At 32.7% G+C, this 20642-nt stretch overlaps 1 protein-coding gene and 1 pseudogene across 1 annotated transcript; both read right to left on the bottom strand.

The window, feature by feature from the left end:
* Positions 1 to 4227: 4227 nt before the first annotated feature.
* On the bottom strand, positions 4228 to 8630 carry LOC100813320 (importin subunit alpha-1). The gene is made up of 11 exons (XM_014778216.2): positions 8259 to 8630; positions 7992 to 8088; positions 7778 to 7869; positions 7555 to 7686; positions 7289 to 7474; positions 7036 to 7199; positions 6871 to 6949; positions 6478 to 6606; positions 5204 to 5331; positions 4727 to 5117; positions 4228 to 4616 (listed from the first exon to the last, which is right to left on the bottom strand). The coding sequence occupies exons 2-10, from the start codon at positions 8068 to 8070 to the stop codon at positions 4745 to 4747; spliced, it is 1362 nt and encodes a 453-aa protein (XP_014633702.1). The 5' UTR covers positions 8071 to 8088; positions 8259 to 8630; the 3' UTR covers positions 4228 to 4616; positions 4727 to 4744.
* A 1326-nt stretch (positions 8631 to 9956) lies between these two features.
* LOC100796075 (uncharacterized) lies at positions 9957 to 11816 on the bottom strand (annotated as a pseudogene).
* Between the last annotated feature and the right edge of the window lie 8826 nt (positions 11817 to 20642).

The following is a 20642-nucleotide window of genomic DNA, read 5'->3' as shown; positions in this document are numbered from 1 at the left end:
AACGACTTTATATTTGTTCATTCTTTTCATTTTGAATATTGGTTAAAGACATGCTTCTATTAATATTTGATGTTGCACCTTTCAACATTTACTTTGGTTTTTTTGGCCAAAGGCTAAGTTGTAATTGAATTACACAAGTAATGTCTAATCAAAAAAAATTTTCTGGATAAAATTTTGGGGGAATGGCGCTCTAGTCCAAGGTAGGTAAAACCTTCGAACTTAGAGAGTGCTTAAAAAAATATTTATATTTATCTCACTCAAAAAATATGATAGAGTTTGAATTTACAACTTGTTAAATATGAGACATTGTCTTGTTTAGCTCGTCAACACCTTGGAATTGTATCATGTAATCACTTAGTTACAAGACTAGTGAAATTTGTAATTGGTAAATTATTTTCACCATACATCTTTCTTGGCATAAATTGAAGCATTCTACCGCTACAAAGATAATTATTAAATCATTAGCGCCTCATAAATTCCTTGTAAAGTAACTATTAATATGAACAATAAAAACTTTGTTGTAGTCATTTATACACATTCAATGTACTCTTCATCATGTCCTACCCCTACCGATGATTGATTTTCAATTGATTAGTTTGATTGTAATTTTGTAATAAAAACATGGTCAAACATGTGATAATTAAATATATATCATAATTTTTTTAACTATTTAGTATAAAAAATATTTTCACATAATTTACTTATTTATTTTCACTATTTTTTCCACTCACGAGTGAAGAAAGACTTCACCTTTTTCTTTTTATTTTTATCTATCCAATCAATACATGTAAGAATGACATTACTCTTCTTATTTTTCTACAAGAGTGAAGTTCATACGTATTTTTATTTGAAAAATGAAGTGAGGTTTTAAGAAAATATTTTCAGTTAATCGCATCTCTGAATTGTCCTGAATTAACACCAAGATCACGTATTCGTCAATTTTGACAAAGGAAAATGTAAAGCACATAAGAAATTACTAAACAAGAAAGGAGAAAACAATTTCACTATATAACAATGATAAATTTGAGTTATTATAAAGAACAAGAAGCCTATAATGTAAAGAGAATGTCTGTTATGATGCTGATGCACATTGTACAACCCAAGTTGAACTCACGTTGGAGCACGGATAGGAATAGTACTATAAATAAGTTGAGTTGAGCTTGATTCAATTTAGTTCATTAATATTTAGTTCAATTTGAGTTAAACTCAAGTTTGACATAAATATTTTTTTAACTTGAAATCAATTCAACATCACACAGATTAGTTTGCTTTAGTTCGTTAGTTCAAATCACATAACCAAAAAGTCAATTTTTTAAAATCTTATACATTTTAAAATTTTAATTTATTAGTATATTTCAAATAAAATGATTGTTTATTTTTTTTAAAAAAAGACAAAACTAAACTTATTCTATTAGTTTTGTTGGGTCACAAGATATGACAAAAAAATAATTACAACCAAAGTTTGTATAAATAAAAATTATCCCCGCCCAGATTATATATTTTTGCTAACTATGGTATTGGTATAATGTTGTTACTTGTCGAAAGTAGTAACAAATCTCCGTAGACTCTGAGTACACACAAGATAAGTTTTTCTCTCTTAATATTATTTATTTCATACTCAAGAATCAATAAAGATTAAAACCTTGAACTACTTAGTTAAGAAACACAAATCGTTGATTTATGAATCAAATTTAATGAGTTGATTATCGAATTAAATTTTGAATTGTTTTTGAGTTGATTCAGTTTATTGCCATACATTAATAACTAGTTAGATAACAAATAGACAAAAATTTATTATCCGGCATGAATAATTGTATTTCATTAAGTAAGATTGACTGCATAAATGATATGATATCATAAAATTCAATTAAAAATCAAATACATAAAACATTAATAACCATGAGTTTTAATTTTTTCGTATAAAGAAAAAAACACTAGACAAAGTGGGGAGTAAAAGCGAATGCCAGCAATACCTTTCTGGTTCTAAAGGATGCCTTGTAGCCTCTTTTGGGACCACGCATAATAAACTACTGATCGTATTCATTTTTTCATTTAAATTCTAACAACTTTCATTACGGCCGCCAGATTTTTCAATTTTTTTTTAATTCAATTTGATTCTAAAAAGTTTCACTCATGCGGCATGAATTATCAACTAAGGTAATGAAATCACCTGTTTATGGATTTTTATTTATTTATTCGTATATATTTTTTTGAATTATGGGTTCTCTGTCATTGGACAATTGTAATGAGCTTAATTTGACAATGAGCACCAACCAATATACACGTACTGATTTCGAATCTATAGTTCACTAAAGATATCAATACCTTAAATTTTTTAATAAAATAACATTTTCTTCTTGAAGTAATTGGAATAAACAATAAAAAGGGGATGGAAATGGATAGCGGATTGGATCTACGCCTTATTTTGAACAAATTGCTATTTTTATATTATTCAATAGATAGATATCCATGCTTACTCTCCTTGTCTCGTTTTAATTTTATTGAAAATAATTAATTCGACGAAGGCTGATTTTCTTCTTCTTCTTATAAACGTTTGATAGGACGAGTTGAAGAATATGAATACTAAACTCAACTCAATTATAATTATAAAGTTAAACTTATTTAATTATACTAACAGATTTGATTCTTAAGGTTGTTAATTCTTATTTTAAGTATTGTTTGAATTAAAATGTGCTTAACATCTGATTTGCTTCGAGAGAGAAAGAAAAAGCCTATTAAAGAGAGAGAGAGAGAGAGAGTAAAACAGGAACAAGTTTTCTAGTGTCAAAAGTTACAGATCACAGAGGTGAGGATGCGGAGATTTAAAAGCAAATTTTCAAACTTCTCTTTCAAATTAGATTAAATTATAATTTTAGTCTTTCTATAATTCTTAATTTACACTTTTTTCTCACTATTTTTGTTGTTTTATTTTAAAAAATTCATAATTTTTGTCCTATCCTCAATTATATTATATATATATTGTTTTCTTTCAATTGAACCTAATCCAAACATATTTACTTAAGAAACCATAAAAATAACTTAATTATCTAAAATATAAAAATAAAATAATAAATGTATGCAAAATTTAATATTAGACCAAAATTACAATTTTTTAAAAATAAGCATACCAAAACCGCAAAAAACCAAGGGATCAAAATCGTGGATTAAAAAATATAAAAGGATTAAAATTGTAATTTAGCATTGAAATTATGTGAGTCAAATATTTTCTTTTCATGAGATTTTAATAACCCTATCTTCTTTTTTAACTTTGTAAAACATAATTTATTTTACACTTTATAGGCATAAAACGTTTGTGAAATTGATGTAGAAATTTACTGCTAATTTTATCATGCGGTTCGAACACCTTTACATTTGATTTTCTTCCAGGGATCATCAGGTACTTTGATGTTGAAGTAAGGTCATGCTCTATTCCACCTGACCTACTCCTTTCTCCATTTGGACAAGTTAATGTTAAGCGTTTAACTTACGTTGCCTTAAGATTATACTGCTGATGTTGAAGTAAGGTCATGCTCTATAGTCTATTCCACCTGACACGCACCTTTCTCCATTTGGACAAGTTAATGTAAAAGGCTTAACCAATGCTGCCAGAGTGCCTGACACATACACAAAGAAGGAATGACTTACAAAAAAGAAAACCATTTAACATGTTTGTGTCTATCACTCGCCTATAGGAAACTTTTGGAGGATACACACTGTCTTAAGATGGTCATTCGGCCCTCTCCCAGGGCCAAGTTAGTAGAAATAAAAAATGCTCTACCTGGAGTGCTGACCCTCGCATATTGGTCTCGTTAAAAAGCGAAAGCAATTATACATTCACTGTTGCATGACATCATGCAAAACAAAAGGCAGAATAAAACATCCCACCCAAATTAATTTTAGTAAAATTAAAATTAAATGACATTTAAATTAAAACGTACTTTTTCATTGAAAAGTTAAAAAAAATAGTTTTCTAACTTCAAAATAACGAGGACACTTGACGCGTCCCAGATCAATTGTGGGTATATGTAATGGCTATTGTGGGGAAAATTGGTTTGGGTGTTTTTGTAACTTTCTCCTTGATCAGACTTTTGTTGAATCTGATCTCATATTAATAAACCTCAGCTTTGTATTTCGAAAAAAAAAAAGAAACCCGGTATATATCAGCCAAACCCAACATGCATATGCAGTGGCCAATGCATTGCGAAGCTTCAAAATGACGCACAAAAATAGAACTAATCCTTCGATTGGAATTTGGAATAGACCATAAAATTGGTTTGGAAATGATATATTTACCCAAATCAAACACTGACCCAAATCAATAAAAAACAGCACTAAAAGCCGCATTAAAGAAAAACCATCGCCACTGCAACCTTCCACCAGCATTATATATTTTTAGTACAACCAAACACAGCTGAAAAGGTCATTATGCTGCTGTTAAATCCACCAGTCCCTTCTTGGATTTGGAAGCGTAAACTGACCCTCCCAGGCACCTCATTAACACGAAGGACCCTATGCCAGACTGTAAGCAGACACAAGGTGCAATGGTTGACTCTCCAGACGTTTATCCCAACACACACGCCCACCCGGCACAAACCCCTACTTCGTCCAACAAGTCCCTACAATTATACAAACCAAATGATTTAGAAATAATGCTGGGGCTTTTTATACAAGATGAGCCAGAAGCATGATTATATGATTTATGACCTAAAAGACGTGAAGAATTCACCTTCTCAGGAAAAGGTCTTCAGCTGAAGTTGAATCCACCAGATGGGACGGGAAGCTCATTGTTTCCGAAATTGAAACCAGGTTGAGCACCATTTCCTGAAGGTAGTGTCTCATCTTCTTCTTCCAACCAATATGTTTCAAGAATTTTAACAACCTTTTCATATATTTCATTGTTGTCATGACTCTGTAGGTTTTCAATCTTCTCCAATCCCTCAGCTTCATCTATCATTTGTGCGTACACATTAACATCTCCAGTGTTACCTAGGCTCTTCTCAGCTTCTCCAACCTTCAGAATATTCTCTAGGCCTTCTAAACAGACAGTGACAATTCTTGGGTCCGGGCAAACAAGCAGATCACAAAGAGGCTTTACGCAACCCTGACTCACCAAATACCTTGAATCACCATAAGATAAGTGAATACCGCAAATTCATAAAAAGTGTGCATTATAAAGAACAACCAATCAGAGGAAATCACATACTTGATCTGGTCATGAGTTCCACCAGATGTAGCATTTGAGATTGCCCAAGAAGCTTCTTTTTTAATGTCAAACTCGGCACTTTGAAGAAGATTGACAAGGGGTGCAACCAGACCAGCTTCAATAACAGTCTACATATATAGAATGCATAAGTTTTTCCAACAAAAAGAAAAAATCTTACACTTTGCAATAATATGAATAAGGTTGTCAATTCATGAATCGAAAAGGCTTATTTTTTTACTTGTGAATAGTAAGATTCATCATGACCAATAATTAAGACTCATATATAGCTAACAAAGTCATACACAAAAGCACAAATTCACTATTCATGATCATGATCAATAACTATAAACTTAAATCCGAGACCATTTTAACATGAAAAAACATCAAAATATCAATAGGTAAAAAAAGTATGGAGCATATCAAGAGCATAAAGACAGCAAAATCAAAGAGGAGAGACAAGTATAAAAATACCCAAATAGAGGCAGGGGACCACTGACCCGCAGGACCTCCAATAATGAATTAAAATAAAATAGGATGCAGAAGCACTGTACAGTGTGGGGAGAGACAGAGAATAGAGAAAAGAGAACTGGGGTTTCTTTCTAAATTAATTCATGTGGGTCATATTAGAAGCTTTAGGTTGATTATTTCCCTCTCCCTTTTGCCACAATTCTTTTAAAAAAGAAAGAATAAGATTATTTCAGAACCAGGTCATGCACAATATTGACCCAATTACATGAGCTACCCAGTCATGAACTGAACCATGTGATGCATAAATTTATCCCAATTCAGGAACCATTTAGGCCATTGAGAACCCAAAATGACTCAACTACTTATCCGTATCACTGAAACTGAGAATCACATCAAAATATCAAATCACAATTCTTGCGATTCTGATAACATGAACACACACACACACACACACACAAAGCCTTGCTTCCAATAGGTCAAAAACAAAGCTTAATGTCAGACAGCATTATATTTAATAGACTCCACTTTTTTCCTTGGGGCAGAGGGGGGACACTAAATCAATAGATCAGTCTCTCCTGTTGGCATATCAAAGGACTAACTAAATCTTGGTTATGATTCCACCTATCTTCACCTTAACTATTTATTGTCCATAATGATACAAGCATAAGAAAATCTACAATAACAAGCCACAATCAAATGTTCTCAATGAATCAATTCAATTTAACATGTATGCAGATTCAAGACAACAAAATTACCAGAAAAAACCCTATAATAAAAACAGTGACAATTGGGATTTGCTGGTTTACCTGTATCTGTTCTTTATTTCCAGCAGTAATGTTTGATATGGTCCAACAAGCTTCTTTCTTGATGCTTTTTTTATGATTATTTGTCAACAGGTTCAAAAGGCAAGGAAGTGCACCATGATTGATAATACACTAATGGAACAAAAAAAAAGTCTATCAGAATTAGGAGATTCTTAGAATAATGATGCATATGCACAAAACAGAAGGATAGAGCAAAAGAAAACACAATGAAGCAGACAATATGAATCCCTTTTGTAGAGGCAAGGACTACTATACTAACTTCTCAACAAACTTGAGTTGAATAGGTAAATATGTGAAACAACTGGGAAAAAAATGAAGATTGAAAACTGCTTCTGTTCCTTCCAATAGTGTCAAGAACTGTTGACAAGTTATTACCTGAGTCTGCATGTCATCTCCAGTCACAATATTTCCCACTGTACGAAGAGCAGGAATCAGCACCGAGGGAGATGGGTGCCTGAAAAGCATTCATACAAAGTTAAGACAGTTAACAATTAAAACAACAGAATCTATTTCAATAGGTATAGTAGAACTAATACTCACATGAGAAGCTGCATCAATCTGGGACATACACCTGCTTCAATAACTGCTTGGATTTTGTCATTTGTGCCATCAGAGAGATATGATAATGCCCAGCAAGCATCTGTCAAAACTTCTTCATCATTGGAAAAAACCAAACGCTCGAGTGCAGGAAGTGCTGGTCTCACCTGTCAATTAAAAATATTAGCAATAAGAATATGCCAAAAGACAGTCTCAAAAGTTTAGTGAACCAATTTAAGAGATGAAATGATATTACCTGCTCAAACGGAGGCTGTGGCTTACCCCTGCAAAAGTTAGATAATGTCCATGTGGCATTTCTCAGCATTGAAAGTTTTGCATGCTCATTCAACTGGGCCAACAGTGGGACGAGAGCACCATGGCTGAGCACCAGATCTCTACACCTAGGGGAGTCACCAGCAACATTTCCCAAAGCCCACACTGCCTGGAATTTCAGAGAATTAATTTTCAGTTCAGTAAAATTAAAAAGTTGTACAGCTGCAGCTGCATTCAAACATAACATACCTGCTCCCGAACATCATCACTGGGTGAACTGAGTAGCTTGACAAATATAGGAACTGCCCCGTGATCAATTACCACCTTAGTGTTCTCAGAAGTCCCAGATGCAATGTTTGTGAGAGCCCACGCAGCCTCAAACTAAACAAACAAAAGCAAGTGACATAAATAACTAATGAATATCTACCACAAGGAAAAACAAATAAGATGCAAAGCAAAAAGGAATTCAAACCTGAAGTTGAGGGAAATCCTCTCTAACAAGAAACTCAACAAAACGTGGAACAACACCAGCTTGAATAACTTCCTCAATCGGAGGGCTCCGTTCTATAGAATAATAAAAAAAAATCAATAACCTCATCAACACACAGAATCCAAGCAACATAGGGGATTCAGAAAATAGCAATTAGAATTTGAATCACGTTATTGATTATTCAGAAATCAGTTACCAATCGAAAGCAGCTTGCGAAATTGCGTGGTGGCTTCAAGTTGAAGACTATTATCATTCGACCAAACTCCAGCAACCATTGCAGGAAGACTCTCTAACTGCAACAACAGACACGAATAACCGTCAAAAACGTTCCTAAAACTAACTACCATCACAGGAACTAACATCCAAAACCCTAGCAAACCATGCGATCGAACCCTAAGTCGCACCAAAACAATGAAAACAGAGAATGGAATAAGAATAAGAAGAAGAGGAAGCGAGAATGTACATTTTTGTCGACAGTGGAGTTCTGAAGAGGAGCGGGAAGCTGTTGGTGAGCTTGGAGGCCTTCGCGACGCTTCTTGAGCAAACTCTCTTCGCGCTTGCTCTTGCGGATCTAGACCATGTTGTCCTCTCTTCTCCGGCGGCCCTCGTCGGCGTCAACGGCGACCTTGTAACGGTTGCGGCGAACCTCGGTTCTGGCATTTGGCCTGAGCGACATCGTTTGGTTGCAGAGGGAAGGAAGATTTGGAATTGAAAAAACCCTAGGAGGAGCTGAGTTTGGATTGGATGGTTAACTTTATGTAATGTTTGGTTTGGATCTCAACCTTGGCACTCGCTCGACGCGGGTTATGGATCCAAGCAAATGCTAAATCACACTATGCAACCCTATGTTTTAAACTTTTAAACTTTCAACGGTCATTTCATTCAACCATTTAATTATTTATTTCTGATTTGCATGTCACTAAATTATGGAATAAAATTGGTACTACATTTTTTAATATCGATTTCGTTCGTGGCGACACTAATTAGAAAATCAATCATTAAAAACAAAAAATGCTTTGATTTGTTAACTACCAGTATACTAGTATATTTCTAAAAAATTATAAAAATCAATCATTTTGTCTAACTTAATTTTTATAATTATATTAATTATTTAATATTTTATTATATTTATTATTAATTTTTTATCTTGTAAAATATATAATATATTTTGAAGAGTACATTTTGTGTGCAACGTCAGTTTCATACAATTTACGCAACCAACTAATAGAAATTTACTGTTAACATGACTTTCAGGCCACACGCATGGAAGTATTTGCACAATAGTTGAGGACACAAGTACTGGTTCCAAAGCCCTATCACGAATATGGCGATATTGTTTCCCAAATGAGTTTATCTACTTAGATTGGTGTTCAAATTTGATTTTTGGGCCATGTTAATTTTTTGCTTAAAAAAATAACAATGTTAAGTGAGTTTTTGTTATGAGACTCAAATAAGAATCCAAAATAGAGGTATTATATTGGAGAGAATATGTGCTTTTGAGGTTTTTGTATTAGGAAAAGTAAGAGTGAACGATGTGTAATGTCAGGTCCATTTAAGAATTCAAATAGAAGCATTGGAGACGCTCTAATAGAGTGAAAGATAAACAAATTGTATTTTAAATTTTTTTATTGATTAGTTTTGAAGAAAAATTTAAAAACACATTATTGTATCATATTTTACAAGTCATTTTTTAATGACTTGATAAGTGAATAAACTGTGTGAACGTGATTATTTAATCCATATCCATTAGCCAAACTTGATTCAAAGAAAAAGAAATCATCAAGCAAGATTTGAAACATAAAATCATGTCCCAAACCCGAACTTGCGGTTGGCGAACACCAAACCAAACATATTAATCTCCTACATTGGGTTGTTGAGGAAGGTGAATGAAATGCCCAAACAACACAGTTAACTTCTAATCTGATTGTTATTTTTCGTCCTACCCATTTTTCCTGGGACATTCTTCCATTTTTAATTTGAAGAGAACTGAATGCAACAGATTATGAAAAGATATTTTGATCCATGTTCGTTTTTGAAATTGTTACATATATTTATATATGAATATGTCATCTTTATTAGATAAAACTCTATTCAATTGTTAAACATATTTAGGGAACTTAGTCTATATTTAGAATCTCTTAATATACAATTAATTCCTCTATGCAGAATCTTTGTACACTATGTTATATATTTCTCCTATGTCTCTCTTATACTCAAATAATGTGTTCACGTTTCGAATATAAAGTTATACAATTCATCGATTTTCTTCTTTGGTATCCAGAGCCTTTGCGAACACCTTGTTGCAACATGACTTCCTTCTCTCTCAATATGGCAATTTCATCACTCTCTACTACCCACTATGGCGTGAACAAGCCATAACATTAGCATAAAGTCAAGACTTGGTTGGTCACCTTACAAATGATGATTCAGCCCCCACTCAATACACCCCACCAAATTCCAATGACACAACAAACACAGAAAATTTTGTTCCAAAATTATCTGACAAATTCATTGCTTGGCTCAAGGCAGATTGTCTTCTTTCAGGATGGATAATTGGAACACTCTCTCAGGAAGCACTTGGATTCATTGTTGGCTTAGACACTGCCCACACTGTTTGGATTGCACTTAAAGAAAATTAATCCTCCAACAGCTCTCCATTGTTGGTGGCATGATCACAGGGATTTGTTTTCAACAGCTCTTTGTTTCCTTTTTCTGCATAATTAACATAATTGTCATCCATGGACAGCTGATTACTGTTAATAAGCAGAAGTCATAAGTACATCCCTTCAAACATTTTCTTGCTCCTGTGATATTCTTAGTGCACGTAGAGCCGTTAGGTATAAAGCAGAAGCTAGGAAAACCGTGGTTAAAGCAAACACCCCTGCAACACAGAACAACCCTTCTCTGATAGTAAGGCAACTGGGTTTAGGCTTCGACCAATTCTTCAGATGGCCTGACTCCACACTCACTCTTGCCAACAGCAGAATCTCTCCAACTGCAAAGCAAATCCTACAACACATAGCACGAGTTTAAGCGACATGTTTTCACTTTTGTTCAGTGCTAATGGCTATCATGTGTATGAAAATAATAAGTTACAAACACACATTTATTTTTTGATCTTAATTCAATTTGGTCCACCACCGGCCAAATGAATATACATATCTTTGGTGAATCTTCACAACATATATATTTTACTGAATTAGCACTTGTGAAATGTTTCCATTTTAATCTGGAAAAACTCTGATAACATGAAACACAGAGAGGAGAAATCATTTGATGGTTCAGGACTATGACGTGTCTATGATTTTGATCCATCTTCACATGCCACATAACTAAGTTTTTTAATTTATAAGAAAGAGTTAATAAAAATTAGTTACCTATCACGTGGAGATTGCTCAAGAACATAGATATATGGTAGTACTGATTCTGGACTATAAGATAATTTCTTGAAATAAAAAACTAGATTTTATGTAATAGGTGAGAAAAAAAATCATAACTTATGCCTTTGTTCTTACCAAGTTGTAACGAAGAAAAACCCGGCTTGCCATGTTAATGATTTGGCAGAAGCAGAATCAGGATCCAAGGTAAGTAAAGCAGGTGATGAATTACTAACTGCGATCAACATATAAGTGTGCTCCACCAGAATGGCAATTGCTAGTCCAATAAAAGCACAAGAAGCACATAGCAATGGCATTTTCCCCCTACCACTATAAACACATTCAGATTTACTTCCCTTTCCATGTTCAGCTGTGTTCATCCACATCACCTGCCATATCAACCCCACCATATTATATACAATGCTCATTAATTTCTTTTTAATATCTTGGGAGTAGCTGATGAATATGTAATTTTCGAACATATTAATTAAACTAGTACCTTAGAACGCGTGGCTTCTGCTGAGACACAGAATGAAGCATAATAGGCCTAATAGGATTGTGAAAACCATAAAGAATGCACCCCTTTTGCTACTCAAATCTGTTTTTCTTCGCCTTGGTTCAAGGTCAGCATGTGTGACTGCCATTTTCCGTGGTACAGTTTGAGTTTCGGAGATACACAATTCATATGGCAGATTTTTATGTTTGGGGTTACATTTTATGTTGTGCAAGGAATATTCGGGAAGGAGAAAGGAAGAGTTACAGAATTGCTTGGAACAAAGGTTACTTAAAGGCCAGAGATTCCCATGTTGTGGGATTTAATCCTAGGCATTCACACAAGGGAAGTTGTACATAATTAATTAAGCACTAAAAGGTTAGCTTCGAATGGTACTGTGTGATGATGAGGATAAAGCTAGTTTTCATGGGTCATGACACAACAAACACGTGGGCTTCTTTACTCTCCCAAAGTATACGTGCCTTTCAGTCAATTAAAGTGTTTGCAAACGTTAACAAAATCGAATAAACAGTTATACATGTATTGCGCTTAAAAGATATTGCCGAGTAAGAGTAGGAACTAGGAACCATGCTTAATCATTTTCTAATAATGCTTCTAAGATAAATGTACGTAGAGCCTTGTTGTGGTATAAAAATAAGGTTGTTATCTTGTGATCTAATGATGTGATAGAATCTAGTCACAGAAATAGGCTCTTAGTCTTCGAGGTAGGAGTTAAGATTAATGTGTATTTGACTCTCTTCAAACCCCATAATAGCGAGAGCCTTGTCCACTTATTCTCCCTCTAGACAAGAAATGAGAACTAAAGAAAAAACCCGTGTGCTAAATTAAAAAATTGTTTGTTGAACAAATCTTTCTGGAAAGAAGAGGAGTAAAGACCAAAACTGTATAGCTATTAATTAGCACTTTTCTGGAAAGAAATGATCTTTCTGCATATGTTTGTTAAAATTAAAATATTAGAAAGCTAAAGGATTCTTTGTTTCTGATTTGGGGTAAAGCAATATAAGTGAACGGTCTATTATTCTTTTCTGGAGCTTAATATTCTTTGTTGAAGAATTAAAGTGCAGGGTATAAGTACAAAATTCAGAAAAGGACTTTTACGAGGTGGAAATTCCGGATAATGGACGAAAAGTGCTGCTAAATGCTAATATATAGACATCAAACGAGTCAATGGATAAATGGAAGCATGAAGTCGGTTGATGCTAAATTGCTAGCTAATTCAAAAATAGCATGGTGAGTACGTAAAAAAAAAAAAAAAACAAACATGGTGAGTGTCGGTTTGTTAGGCAAAAAGACAATAAAGTTAATTTAATTTTTAATACATTATGAAAATAATTTTTTACAACATTAATTAAATAAAATTATATAACAAGTTATGATTATATGATGATATAAAAAAATATTTACACTATTAAGCAAATCTTTTATTGAGCATTTTAAGATATTGATTAATTCTCTTTTTTAGAATAAAAAGTATACTTAATTGATTTTTGGTCTTTCTATTACTGTTGAAATTTGATTCTCTTTTTTTTGTGCAAATTTGATCTTTACTATTTTAATTATGAAATTTTGGTTAATTCGTTAACTTAACATATAATATTTAATGCAAAATACTAACGTGATAGTCTCTTACACTGTCGTAAGAACATTTCAATTAAATATTAAACGTGAAGTTAGCATAAAGGTATGAACAGCACAAAATGCATAATATTTCATTCTGTGATAAGGCAACCAAAACGCCAGCTTATGATAACATGAAATGCATATGCAAGTTTTAAGATATTAAGATAATTGAACTTGTGATAGAGCCAGTGCCCAGTAGTGTCAAAAAATTACAAACCATTCTTCTTTACAAATCTCTCTGAGTTTTCTAAATACACGAGATTAAATTTTAAGTAAATCTCAAATCGTGGATTAAATTCGATCAGTCTTTGCTAAAGAAGTGATTAGTGAGTGATAGATAATTTACGTAGTACTGAATTCGGGGGAGAGTGCCAAAAAGAAATGAACATAGCAATAAAAAGAATGCATTCACTCGATACACCTAATACGCACGCATTCACTACATATCCTAATGCATCTGCGCTAGCTCAAATTATCCCCCACTTGCACTATGTCCATATTGCACACACAATGGCCCGAAACAACCTTCACACATAAACGATGCAAGTGAACAAAATAGGCCCATTTTTATGGGCCTTCGTTAAATGTTTGGTATCGGACAACTTAGTAAATTGTTAAGATAGATAATTTTGTAGAAATATATATTGGATATTACATTGATGAAGATAATCAATATTATGTTTTTTTAGTAAATTTTAATTATTTTACTTTTGTTGTTTATTATTCATCAAAAACGTTGTACAAGATAAAAAAAATTATCATGTAATTTATTTTTGTCCTGTTTTGTTCTTATTATCCTGTTCAGTGCTACAAAACTCAACAATTTTTAATTTATTTCACTTCTTGACTCTAATGAATTTGTTAACTTCAGCGTTAAACTCCAAATAGTACCATCGTCATAGTCATTCTCAAAGTTTGGCGTCCCCATTGTACTTCAAATCCAAAGCAAACTTCATCTTTGGAACATTGATGAAATATTTGTGATGATGTTTGGAAATCCGTTTAAATTTAGTTGAATGGAGATTTTCCGTATTTTAATATATAAATGTAAAGGAACTCCAAAGATGAATTGAAGTTACTTCAACTCAACTTATTTCTAAATACACCCTAAAAAGTAAAAACAGTATGTGAGGTTTAAATGCATACACTCGTGGGGCGTGCTTTTCTTTCTCTTTCTATTGCAGTGTGTATTCTGTCTCATAAAAAGTTTAAAAACAGATTAAGCACGTACGTTTTACTTGGTAGACAAGGGTCACAATATATATATATATTTCAAAATTCAGCACAAGCAAGAAAAACACAAAATCCACATTTTCCTAAATTACCTCATAGATAGGAATCCGAAAATGAAAAGAAAAACAAAAAATATTACTACCATGTAAATAATAATTTTAGAGTAAGTATTATAAAATGTTCAAGATAATTAAAAAAACAACAAAGAAAGAAAATAAATTCTCTTATATTACAACACATTTTGTTTTTTTTAATACTAAATTTCTAAAAAATGAAATTTTTGTGAGGAAATATATAAGATAAGTTTCCAAAATGAATCTGTAAGAGTCTTTTATTACAAATTATTAATAATTAATTTTACCAAAAATCCTCTTTCATATCTATCATTTAGGTATTGTATTGGTGATGGGTTCAAATCCAATAATAGGTAGGCGTCCTCTACCAAATTCTCTATATTTTCTTCCTAGTGTGTTTCGTTGTTTTATGGCAACCAATGATGCCCCGATAGACCCTGTTTTTAATTCAACCACAACAACGCTTTGGAACAATTGGTCCAGGTTCTGTATATGGGCTATTATTTGCATTTGCAATTGCTTCCTTTAACACAAAAAAGACTTGTGCCCTAGTACCTCAAACATTGAGGTGGTAGGAGTTGCATGGATTGGAGGGACAGCGTTGTTGCTCTTTGTCTTTCTCGATTTCAAAGTCTCCTTTCAATTAATTGCTTTGGACATAATTGGATCTTGGAGTATATGAATCTGTACTTAGCTTATTCTTCAAGTCTTAAGTTTGTTCCATCTGCCAAAGCTAAAACCTGTTGTATATACAGTCCTGATGTTGATTTTAAGGAAACCTTTAGCCCTATCATTAAGCCTCAAACCATCAAACTTGTGCTCTGCATTGCCATCTCAAATCGCTGGACCCTTAGCCAAATGGATATGAACAATGCCTTCTTACATGGAACACTGACTGAAGAGGTCTACATATCTCAACCTACCGGCTTTGTTCATCCTAACTTTCCACAACATGTTTGTAAACTGGTCTCAAACAGACTCCGTGTGCATGGTACAATGAGCTTAAATCATTTTTGGTAGCCTATGGATTCTTCAACTCCAGGTCTGATCCATCTCTTTTCATCTACAAGCAAGGTTCGTTTGCTGCATATTTTTTGGTGTACGTGGATGATCTTCTTCTCACTGGTAATAATTCCAGTTTTCTTATCACTTTTTAAATGTGCCCTTAATTGCTAAGCAATTCTCCCTCAAAGACTTGGGAACCCCAAGTCACCTCCTTGGTGTTGAACTATTACCGTCACAATCTGGTATATTCATGACACAACATCATTATATACGTGAACTACTACAGAAAGCTTCTATGATTGATGCCAAGCCTGTTTGAACACCTCTGTCCACTTCGTGCTCTCTTATCACAGCATCATAGGTTCACTTCATTACTTATCCATCACTCGCCCAGATGTAGCCTTTGTTGTCAATAAACTCCCACAATTTATGAAGACTCCTACTGCCACCCACATCCAAGCTCTCAAGCGCGTACTTGGCTATCTCAAGTCTACAATATCACATGGCCTCCAACTAATTCCTGCCAAAAGTCTCATTCTTAATGCCTTTTGTTATGCTGGAGACACAGATGATAGAAAATCCACTGGTGCGTACATAGTTTATCTTGGTCCTAATGCTATCTCATGGTCCTGCAAGAAACAATCCACAGTTGCTCGCTCTTCCACCGAGGCTGAATATCACACCATAGGTTCCACTGCTACTGAACTTCTTTGGTTACAACAGGTTCTGCAAGAACTTGGCATTACCATTCAACAACCATCAACTATTTTCTCGGACAACATTGGTCCGACGTATTTATGCGCTAATCCTGTCTTTCACTCACGGATGAAACATCTTGCTATTGACTATCACTTTGTTCGAGACCTTGTGCCAAGAATCAGCTCAAAGTTTCCCATGTGCCCTTCAGTCACCAACTTGCAGACTTGCTCACCAAACCTCTCTCTACCACACGACACAACTTTCTCGCATCCAAGATTGGAGTTGTAGAATCCTCCTCCATCTTGCGGGGGCATATAGGTGTCCTGGCCCACGCAATAGATTGATTTATCAGCAGGATGATTGTAACTATATCTGTTAGCTATTGTTACAACTGTTTTATATTGTTGTTATCTCTTATTCTCTTGTAACAACAACTTCATATTTTAAGTAGTTCAGATCCTATTTTGTAGCTACTGGTTATTTGATTCTATTATCCCCGGAGTTGTATATATACAGTCCTGATGTATCACTCAATAATTAATCAATAAAAGCATACGTTCAGCTCCTTCTTTATTCCTCATTTCTTTCTCTCATTTCAAACCGTGCAAGAGTTCTTTCCGGAAGAAAGAATTGATCGCTGGTTTTAGCAATATCAAATACACACTAATATTTTTTAATAAAATATCACAAATATATTAATAACATTTATTCATATTTAACAGTATTTTTAAATATTATTAAAAAATTTTAATAATATTTTTATTAGGTGTTAGATAAGAAAATATTTCTGAAGATCATATATGTAATAGTGTTTATCTAAAATAAATAAAAATATAAAAGAAAGAAGAGATTTTAAGTGAAAAGGCTTAAATGATTATTTTTATTATTATTTTTAACATCATGAATGAAATGATAATGCCATATATTGAACTATATTTATTCATTTAAGGTGTTCTTTGCCACATTGGAAAGCTATGTAAACAAAATTGACTTCCAGTTGATGAAAATTAACCCCCTAAAGTAAGCTATTTAATCACGCTATAAACTCTAGTCTCATATATTTCAGTCTCACTTTCTCTCCCTTGAGAAGTGTCGCATTGAGAAAACTTATATTCTCTTGCATCTTCTCGTTTCCTAATATAAGAAGTAAACCACCAAGCAAGAAAGGGATCCAAAAAAATATATTTACATTTCCCGATTTTCTTGCTCCTCCATTAGTGCACTTGTGTTGTTCATAGACCAATAGAGGGCTTTGAAGTTCACTAAGAGAGAGATCATCAATGTCATCAATTAGATTCTACAACACCACTTGATCAAATCTGGGAGTAAGTAAACATATATTCTTTCAATAATGCTCGTGTCTCCCATTTCCTCACCATGAAATTGCATATTTTAAGCAATTACCATTACCCTTGCACAGCAATTAGTGACAAATTCACCTTTCTTCATTTAAATCTTCTCAAAGTTTGAAGCCAAGCGTATCTTACTTTTAAGGATTCTTGATATTTTTTGATTGAATCCCCTAATTATTCTTGGAAGCATCTTTGCAAAGATTAGTTTCCAGGTTAGAACAAACAGTTAAAAATCTTTCATTTTCATTAACCAAGATCTCATTGTTGTATAGTAATAAGGACCACACCTTTTTTAGTGTTGTCACACTATCTCCTAGTAGAGATGAAAGCAAGTCAGACTTGACTTTGGTAGACCAGAGTTTAGACTTTATTAAAAAGATAAAACTTGAGTATTAACTATTTATCTATCTTAAATATTTTTTAAAGGTCTAGTTTGACCTGCTTAATTAAAGTCCTGACAAATAAAGGCATGACTCAATCACAAATCTAAAATAAACTTTGATATTATTTTGAAATTTAAGCTTAGGACCTAATTTAATTTTATAAAATTGATTTATAAAGAATTATCTAAACTTTATGAAAACTGCATTGATCATATGTGTAATTAATGTGAGATCTCAACACATGTTTCTTAGAATTGACTGAACTTTAATTACTCTTCAGAGTCTTTTAAGAAAGTATTATTACATAACAAAGATATTAGAAAAATGCAGCCATGTCTAATATTATAATACCTCATAAAATAGGGTTAAACGTGCCAATTTTCTCGTATAGTTTAGGCAATTTAGAGCCTTATCCCACTAAACCATAAAACTAAATCTCCCAATGGCTAGGACATCATTGACTAAGTAAGATAAAGTAGCCCAGACAACTGACAAGTATCTAGCTGTTAGATCCTCGTAACTGCATACAAATCTAGCTTGTATAATTAGAATAGTTTTTTAATTTCAAATTAGCTATATTGACTTAATTAGAAAGAGAAATGATAAATTAAACAATGAATTTTTTATCATGAAAATAATATGAAAATATTTTTAAAAATATTATTTAACAGTTATATATGCTTAATTGTTAAAAATTGATATTTTTCTTATTTATGAGTTATAGATATAAAAATGATGGATTAAAAGGCTAAAAGATGAAGAAAATAATAAAAAGTTAAAAAAGGTCCAGTCCAAGATGCGCTCAGCGCGAAAACAACACTGATGTTAAGCAAGGAAAAGGCGTGCTAAGCGCGAATACATGCACCCGCGCTAAACGAGTAGCACGCACTAAACGCGAATACAAGCACCCGCGCTAAGCACGAGCAGGCAGGCCCAAGTCAACTCCAATAATTATAAAAAGAGAATCAAGCTAAGGAGAAAAGACACATTGAGTCTCAGAGTATTCTAATACACACCTAAAGCCTAAGAACTCTCCCTTAGGAAAATTTTTCTTCTCTTTCATCATTTTGTATTCCCTTTTTTCATCACTTCTCTTCCATCAGTTTCTAAACCCATTTTCAAGTGTAAGATCCTTATGATTATGAGAGGCTAAACCCTTAGTTAGGGTCTAGTAGGCCTAAAAAACCAAGAGATGTATTGTATACTTTATATTTATCAATGCAATAAGTGTTTTTTTCCTATTATCCTTTCTCACTTTTAATTTCATGCATTATTCATCCTTGCATTATTTTTGAGAGTTAGGTGCTCGACAGAGGATAATCTTTAATAGGAATACAAGAAAGGTTTTGCATGCATAAATTTTAGGAATTAGTTGCTCAACAGAAGATAATCTCTAATAGAACTAAAATGAAGGGATATCTTAACAAAATCATTACTAGACATAGAGTGATTATATTATGCACATGCATTAAAACAAACATCTAAAATTAGAACTTCATGTATTTTATTTATTGAATCTTTGCAAAGACATTTTAGAGATACATAGGTAAAATAGACTTATCATCGTGAGACATCAGGGACTAGTAATTTAATAAATGTGGGTAGGATAAATTTACCTGATTGATAAAGAAAAATAAAAAATAATACATTCTCATCTTATTGAATTCCCTTTTATATTTTTTGTCTCTTGTTAATATCTAATATTTTAGTTGTTATTTTTTTAAAACTCATCTTTCTTTTACCTTATCTCATCTTTTCTTTCATAAATTGAAAATTATTCAACACAAATACAAAATAAAGTTCTTCTAGAAATCGGCACTCGGACTTCGAGTCTTTATTACTTAAAGATTTAATACATTTGTCAAACCGTTAACAATTAACTAGCTTGTATACATCATTTACCTTATTTATTCCTTTTCCTTTCTTTTTCCTATCTATATTTTCTTCCAAAGTTCAAGGAGTGTGGTTTTATTATTATTATTACTATTATTATTAATGCTTACGTCTTCTGTTCTTTGGGAAGGAACTACTTCTAGTGACTAGTATTCTTTTTCCTGCTTTTACACCTTAACGTACACGATATGCATGTTGTGATGTATATCTTGAATGTATAGACGAGTTACTACAAGATTATTTTAAGTTAATCGATTATTAAATTCAATTTTTGTGTGTAAAGTTATACCAAATTTTGATTAAAAATGTTAATTTGATACCTTAATTTTGTTGCCCGGTTCGCATGGAAAGTTTGTTAATTTATAAATCTTATTTAACTCATAGTAATGCTAAATACTAAGTTTAATTTCAAAAAAATATTACAATTTGTCAAAAAATATTGTTGATATTAATATATAAAGTGTGTATTATAAAAACTAATAAATTTATCGTACATATTAATTTATAACTAAAAGCTAATGTAATTTTTTTTATATTACTATCAATAAGTAATACTCCATACATATTTTATTAAACTATAAAAATAAAAAATAAATACTAAAAATTCACAATACTACTCAAGTAACCAAGCTAAATCTCTTTACTTCATACATACTAATTACTCAACTACTGATAAATAGGATAGAAAGAAAAAAAA

The sequence above is a fragment of the Glycine max genome, chromosome 7, assembly GCF_000004515.6.
Source record: "Glycine max cultivar Williams 82 chromosome 7, Glycine_max_v4.0, whole genome shotgun sequence".
In the NCBI taxonomy this organism is placed as follows: domain Eukaryota; kingdom Viridiplantae; phylum Streptophyta; class Magnoliopsida; order Fabales; family Fabaceae; genus Glycine; species Glycine max.
This window is presented reverse-complemented; position numbering and strand designations above follow the sequence as displayed.

Coding starts and splice junctions, on each gene's coding strand:
- LOC100813320 (XM_014778216.2), bottom strand. CDS start 8,070: ATGGTTGCTGGAGTTTGGTCGAATGATAATAGTCTTCAACTTGAAGCC. Junction 7,870..7,991: donor TCGCAAGCTGCTTTCGATTG/GTAACTGATTTC, acceptor ATTATTCTATAG/AACGGAGCCCTCCGATTGAG. Junction 7,687..7,777: donor AGGATTTCCCTCAACTTCAG/GTTTGAATTCCT, acceptor TTGTTTGTTTAG/TTTGAGGCTGCGTGGGCTCT.